This window comes from Thamnophis sirtalis, unplaced genomic scaffold (genome assembly GCF_051295495.1).
Source record: "Thamnophis sirtalis isolate CommonGarterSnake01/CBP01778 unplaced genomic scaffold, rThaSir2_p1.2 scaffold_11, whole genome shotgun sequence".
NCBI classification, from domain to species: domain Eukaryota; kingdom Metazoa; phylum Chordata; class Lepidosauria; order Squamata; family Natricidae; genus Thamnophis; species Thamnophis sirtalis.
In genome coordinates this window covers 35,590,003-35,597,266 of record NW_028261391.1, presented here as the reverse complement: position 1 = coordinate 35,597,266, position 7,264 = coordinate 35,590,003, and the positions used below count along the sequence as shown (strand labels likewise).

The following is a 7,264-nucleotide window of genomic DNA, read 5'->3' as shown; positions in this document are numbered from 1 at the left end:
GACTATATTAGACATTAGGTAGATATTATAAAAATTATATATTAGACATTAGGCAAATACAATACTGGCTAAGTGCGCCTTCGTTCCTTGGGCATCCTATAACGCGGGAGGTGGGGGGGGGGGGGCTGAGTTCACATAACACTGTAAATCGTAACCTATGCTTTAATAAAACACAATAAAGGTCAAGTAAACTACGTTAGGTCTTAGAGTGTTTAGCGAGCGCAACTAGGACACACGTGAAAATGTATCAGGCAACCCCGCCAGTCCGTTAAAAGATAACACTAGAAATATACACCCAAAAGCACTGTCCAAAAGTTTTATTTGCATAAGTTGCCTCTTATGGAAACATAAAACTAAAATCTGCAAGGTGCCACACGCGAACACTGTTGGAAAGAATGCAATAGATTTAGAGCACAATTCCAGCGTCCCTTCCCCAAAAATCTACTTTGTATCATCACTGAATGAAAATAATTGAAAATATAGCTCTACCTACATAGAATTAGGGAGGAGGTAAGCCCACCCCTTCTCATATAATTTCTCTCCAAATAAAGTAGCAGTTTGGTAAACGAGTCACGCTGAATTCATTGGAATTTATTTCTAAAAAATGTGCTTCTTTGGAGTAGGGCTGCAAATATTCTTTTTTTCCCCTTATATTCTTATCAGTCATTTGATATTATATATGTATAGTGTTCAATACTTACATAATAAAGATATTTTTTGGAATGGTTTTACTCTCTGAAATAAAAAGAATATGATCACCAGCTATTTTTCACACTTATATTTTACAGACCTCTGGCCTACAATCACCTACACTTTTTGTGATATAGGTAAAGGATGTTGTAATCATACATATATTACAAGAAAGAAAAAGATAGTGCTATAATAAAAGGGCCGCTAGGCATCTTTTTCCAACATATGCTCACTATTAAAGAAAAAAATCCATCTGGATTAAGTCTGCAAGTGAAGATCTTCACAACCAAGAACTTCTTTTTTGCATGTCTTAGAACAACTTAGAAGAGATAATAATTTTTTCAAGCCTGATACTAACAGCACTTTCCACAGTCAGTCACCAAACCAGATCACAATCTTCTAAAGTTAGATCCTCCGGGGTATCCTGCCATTATTTTAAATGAGATGTACTTGCACATAAATACTGGTAGAAAGGGGCTGATGTAATGCAAGCAAAGAACTCTAAAAGATCCACACATCAGATGTATTTTTGAGTAAATGTAATGAAGACCACAGGACCATAAGTATTCTTGGCCTAATAATCATGACATGGAAATAAAAAGATTGACTTCAGAGGAATTTACCTATTAGTAATATTCCAAACGCAAATGCTTTAGATTCAGCCATTTAAAGAAGGCTTTAACACAATCAATATAAATAACATTGCCAGATGGGGCAGTGATTTCAATACTCTTTTCAAATGATTATAGTTATTATTACTATTATAACTGAGGTTTATGTATTTTTCTTTTTGCTTTTAACAATCACCAAAATCCAGTCAGGAAAGTAGAAAATAATATAAGTAAAATTCTAAATTTTCTGCTCAAGTCTATATGTTACCACCTTTTGTAGCAAATTACTCACTTTCAGAAAGTAATGACATTTTTAAAGATCTGCAGTATTTGACCAATAGTGGAACAAAAGAAAACCAAGCATAAAAGAGAAAAAAAGAACATTTTATTGGAGACTATACAAAGAGATATACAATAAAAGTGCTAGTTATTCTAAAAAAAAAAAGTTGGTCCCAGAAAGGCACAATACCAAAACAGTTTGCTTACAAAAGTATTTAACCAAACTGCTATGACTCCCCCCCTTTCCCCATTAATACATTTTCTGTTCATCTTCTTTTTCAAGATCAAATAGTGAAACTTTGTTTCACAAAAGAAGAGGAAAGCAGAGGACCACCCATGAAAATTGATTTACAGGCAAAATAGTTTCAGTTTAAAAAAGATAAAAAAATATTCTGAATACCCATGTGGAGGCAAGTGTGTGTGTGTGTGTGTGTGTGTGTGTGTGTGTGTGTGTGTGTAAAACAGCATCATTGCAAAAAAAACAGTCTCCATTATTACTACTATTCATAATAGAGAATAACTTTTTTTTTATCCAAATAATTTTAGCATAAAGTTTAGACAGTATAAACTTACTTTATCTTGAGAAAATACTATTTTCTTTTTGTAAAAAAATACATATACATATACAATTGTTTTAAACTTGTTCTTAAAACTCCTTCCCCCTTCAAATCAACTTGGCTACAAGTCGCCCCAAGAAGGAGCCTTTCTGCTAAAATCAGTGCCCAAATAAGTACTTTTTTGGACAGTTATATTAAGATTTGAAGAAGTGCATTGTCCCCCTCCTCCATCTTTGTGGTCACAGTGGACAAGTCTATGCCAAAAGAAAGGCGAAATGAAAGTCTAGTGCTTTCCATTATTTATATTAGCCAATCTGTTCAAAATGCAGGCATTTTCAACATCTCAACTTCTAGATTTTGAAGAGTTATCCCCAGTAATTATCTATTGTAATCAGATTAATCCCATTAATGCAAACCTCTTCCCTTCTCAACTTTAAACATCCCTAAACCAGTTGAAACTCAAGTACTCAAGTGCCCAAATTAACCTGTATCGAGCCAGGAAACTGAAACAAGTCTTGAAACCTACTATAAACCACAGTACAGTGGAATGAAAGTCTAAATGTTTCATGAAATTTATATTTGAAAAAATGTGTTTATAATCTTTGCCATTCTTGGAAACAATTTTTGAAAATAAACCCTAATAAATTTGGTGTGCTTTACATTGTTTAGAACAGAGACATCATGTAAACCATTAGACGCACTTCTAAAAACATCAGCCTAAAAAGATTGTGAATAGCGTCAAAGTTATTACTGCTTAAATCCAAATGTAAATCTTTCTGATTTAAACACGACTCCCAATTATTAAACTAAGAGGCCCAATTCAATAGGATTTACAGTCATCGCCACCCTAGATAACTGAAGTTCAAACACAATTTTATATATATTCCGAATAAAAAAACGCGGCCTTTACTGGCTTTAAAGTCTGGTGATTTAGTTGTTCTGAGTTGTTGATTCGACACCTCTCATCTGCAGCGGTGAACCTATCATTTCGGTAATTCTTGTTCACCCAAATAGCTTTTTTCTCCCCGGTTTTCTTTGATTTGGATTTTAACCCCGTTTAAACTCCCAATGCAAAGCAAAAGCCTCTGCAATTAAGACCCACGTTTCGATCTTAAAAACGTTACTTACTACCAACTCTCCCTGCTTCTGCAAAGTAAGTTCGGGATAACCACGCAAAGGACGTCTTCTTCTACTACAGTCTCGATCCGTGTTGTATTGCCAGTGTTATTTATAAAGCAACTAAAAAAAAATCCGGAGGTGACTTTAGCTTTATTAGGGCTTGTACTAGGGAGATTGAGTAAAACGGTGAGTTGCCTACCCCCCCCCCCCGCTAAAAACTACTGACCGAGAAGAGGATTTAAATCCCAAAGCCGAACTACTCGAAGCAAAGGAAGAGGAGGAAGAGGTGGTGGGAAAAGTCCTAGGGGACGTCGTGCTTGCCTTCACCTGCAGCCGGAGAGGATCCTGAGAGCTGCAAAAGACACGGAGGGATTTTTTGGGTGGTGGTGGTGGTGGAGGGGTCTTTCTCCGCTGAAAGTGACTGCATGCGCTGGGCATGAGGAAAGGAAAACGACGAGGAAAGGCGATCCAAGCTTTTCTTCAGGAAAAAAGAAACATCTCTTTGCGCGGGAAAGGGGGTCGGTGGGCTGCGGGGCAAGAGACGCGGCTCTCGTCCGCCTCCTCAGAGGTCTATCCGGGGGTGCAGCGGGCTGTGTTTGCTCTCGTGGTCCCAGTACGAACAGTGCATCATGGCCAGCTCGGGCGGCTGGCGCGCGCAGGCGAACTGCAGGCCGCCGGCTCCGTTGGGCGCCGCTTGAGGGGAAGGATTTCCCGCCGAGGCGGCGGCCGCTGCGGCTGCAGCCGCCGCCACCGCCGCCGCGCCGAGCTGCTGGGCCGCGTGGTGGTGGTGGTGGTGATGGTGGTGGGCGTGCGGGTGGTGGTGGTGGGGGTGCGGGTGGTGGTGGGCATGGTGGTGGCTCATGCCGTTGTACGAGTTCACCATGGCTGGAAGGCGCGAGTAAGGGCCGTAGGCTGAGGCAGCGCCGGCGGGCCCGGCCGAGAGTCCCATTCCCTTCACGGCGCTGACAGGGCTGCCGCCGCCGCCGTTGCCACCCGGGCTGCCGCCGTTGCCGCCTGCCTCCACAGCCGCCATTTGACAGGCCCCGTAGGAAGCGGCTGAGGGCGCCTGAGGCGGCGGCGGCGCGGGCTGCGCCAAAGACCAGGAAGCGGCGGCGTTGAGGAAAGGTGCCTGCAGGTACTTGGCGGGTGGCGCCGTGAGGTAACCGTAGCCGGCCGCCTCAGCCGCAGCTCCGAACAGGCTCTTGCCCGGCTGGAAGTGGCCCGTGGGCGGGCGGAAGGGCCTCTTCATGCGGCGGCGGCGGCGGTAGTTGCCCTTCTCGAACATGTCCTCGCAGGCCGGGTCGAGCGTCCAGTAGTTGCCTTTGCGCTCTCCGCCGCCCTCTCGCGGCACTTTGATGAAGCACTCGTTGAGGCTGAGGTTGTGGCGGATGCTGTTCTGCCAGCCCTTCTTGTTCTTCTCGTAGAAGGGGAACTTGCTGATGATGTACTGGTAGATGCCCGACAGAGTCAGGCGCTTCTCGGCGCTCTCGCGGATGGCCATGGCGATCAGCGCCACGTAGGAGTAGGGCGGCTTCTGCGTGGGGTCGCACTTCTCCGCCGCTGCTGCCGCCGCGGTTCCGATGGACGACGGCGCCTTGCTGCTGGAAGCCGGGCTCAGTTCGGCTTTGGACGCCCCTTCGCTGCCGCCTCCTGGCTCCTTGGCCCGGTGCAGAAGGGCCACCGTGTCTTCGGGCGGAGGCTCCTGGAAGCTGGTGGTCATCATGGCCCACCACCTGTTGCCGCGGCTCGCCTCGGAAGGTGACGGCTCCTCCGGCGGCGGCTCAACGAGGGGCAGCGCTCCGCCGCGCCAAACTTCCTCGGCTGCGGCTGCTGCGGCTGTTCCTGCTGCTCCCCCAGGAAAGTTCTGCTCCAGGGCCAATCCCGCCTTGCTGGTTTTAAGTTCGCTTGGTGGGCTGGTGGGCTTTGGAGTCTTCCGCCTTCCCGTCTCTGTTTTCAAGCGGCGGCCGGCGCAGCGTCTTTTCTGATCCGCAGGCTCCGGTGTCTACTCTCTGCTCTTCTGAGTGGCTCTTTTCTGATTTGTATGGGCTCCGGCGAGTTCCGCTTTCGTCAGGATGCTTCTCCCCCCCCCCCACCGCGTCCCCCCACCCTTCTCCAGTCCTGGGAGCCAACGGGGCACGGGCGAGTTCATGGCAAAGTCACATTGCACGAGAAGGACACCCCAACCAGGAAATCATACGCGTAAGCCAAGGGTGGGGGTCGGGGAGCGAAGGGAAGTGGAGGTGGTGTGGGGTGGCAAACAGGCACGCACAAATCAGGGGGGAAAGCGGCATCTTTTTTTTTTTCCTTTGCCAATGCGGCTAATGCAAGAGGCGGAAGATTGGGGTAGGGGCGGGTGTGTGTGTGGCGGGGAAGGACTAAAATGAAAATCTTGCCCTGCTTCTGCAAGATGATCTCCCGAGGAGTAGGGGTTTCTCCGAGCGCAGCGGTAGAGGCGGGCTGGAGATGGAAGCCAGAAATCGGTGTTAAAAAAAAAAAAGGTCGAGCGAGCTCAGCCGCAGGGAAGCCTGGCGGGATAGATTTGGGGACGCAGGAGCTTCTCTGCAACTGGCTACTTAAGGAGGCATGGCTCTCCCCCCCCCCCCGAACAGCGCTGCGCCCCGAATTGAAAGGTTATAAGGCCATCTACGTCGGGGACTGGCAGTTGTGCGTTTCCTCCTGAACCTTCTTACCCAGACAGATCGCTCAGTAGAACTGGCTGACCTGGCCAGGTGACATCTGTCTTCGGAGCCAAACAGCCTTTAACACCCACGCATACCATGCTGTAGAGGTAGCTCTTTCATTGCGACCTTTAAATTCATCCCCCAGTTTTAAAAGAAAGGAAAAGCCCTCTGGCATTCGTCCGGGTGGATTTTTCTAGATAAGCCGTTTGAAAAACAGGCTGTTGAGGTAGCTGATTTGAAAGACACTCTTGCAGGTGTGAACATATAGGCAGTTGGGGCAAAGGGGGAATGAAACAGGAAAACGGAGGCGGGGCAGAGCGTGTTGGTTTTCTGCAAGGCGATTGCTACAGGCCACAACTAGCGCCCATCTTCTCTGTGCCTGAGACTGGGTCTCTGCCCTAAACTTTCTTCTGGAAAGAATCCTTTCTGGTAAATCCCATCTCAAACTCGAGATCTCGACCAGGCTTTAGAGAAAAGCTGATCACTGAAGGACCTGCTGCGTGTTAAGTTTCCAAGTTGCTCCAACGGTTTTTCTGTGTTTTTCTCCCGACCTCTACCTGATGCTCTTCACCTGAACAGCCGCCGCACACGAGGTTGGCGACAGCCGAAGGACAGATACGTCATCCAGTCTGCCTGCCTAGGTGTCTCAGTGCGGCTGCTGCAGGAAAGGGAGTACACGTCGGAAAGGGAACTTCGAGTCATACCTCCAGATTCCTTTCCCAATGCGCTTCTTTGTTCAGTACAAAGTGCCTAACAGTACAATTTTAAATACAAAAAGTCTCATCCTTTCAAAAGGAAATTCTGAATGATTTGCTTCAGTGTTAGAAGAAAATAGACAATGTAAATATTTATTGTGCAAGTTTAACCAGTTATGTTTTTGAAGAAAGATATCTTGATCTTATCAAAGCCTATGCCAAAGTAATTCTCCTTGAATTCAGTGGAATTTATTTTTACCTTTAGTGAGTCTACCATAGTCCCTTAACCATTCTTTTTTCTAATAATAAAATTGAATGGGAAAATTTACAGGCTTTATATTGAGAAGCATGAGTTAATTGGATGCTCCCTCGTCCACCTCCCAAGTTGTATTTCAAAAATACCAAAACTTCATATACAAGGTCATTCACGTTTTTATAGTAATTTATGGATCTATTTTTTTGGATGCTGTTTATATACATTTATACATTATTTTTGTATGTATAGGCTGCCAAACAGCATAGACCATTGTTACAAACTATTCATCAAACCTGGGAGGGAATCCCGTTGAATTCAAAGGCACTGGCTTTTCATTGATCCTACACAATAAGATCAATTTAATCTGATTTATTCA

At 45.8% G+C, this 7,264-nt stretch overlaps 1 protein-coding gene across 1 annotated transcript; it reads right to left on the bottom strand.

Annotated features, from left to right (window-relative positions):
* Positions 1-1,666: 1,666 nt before the first annotated feature.
* Positions 1,667-5,173, bottom strand: FOXL2 (forkhead box L2). The gene has a single exon (XM_014053336.2). It carries the CDS (start codon positions 4,977-4,979, stop codon positions 3,819-3,821), a length of 1,161 nt encoding a protein of 386 aa, XP_013908811.2. The 5' UTR covers positions 4,980-5,173; the 3' UTR covers positions 1,667-3,818.
* Positions 5,174-7,264: the final 2,091 nt, after the last annotated feature.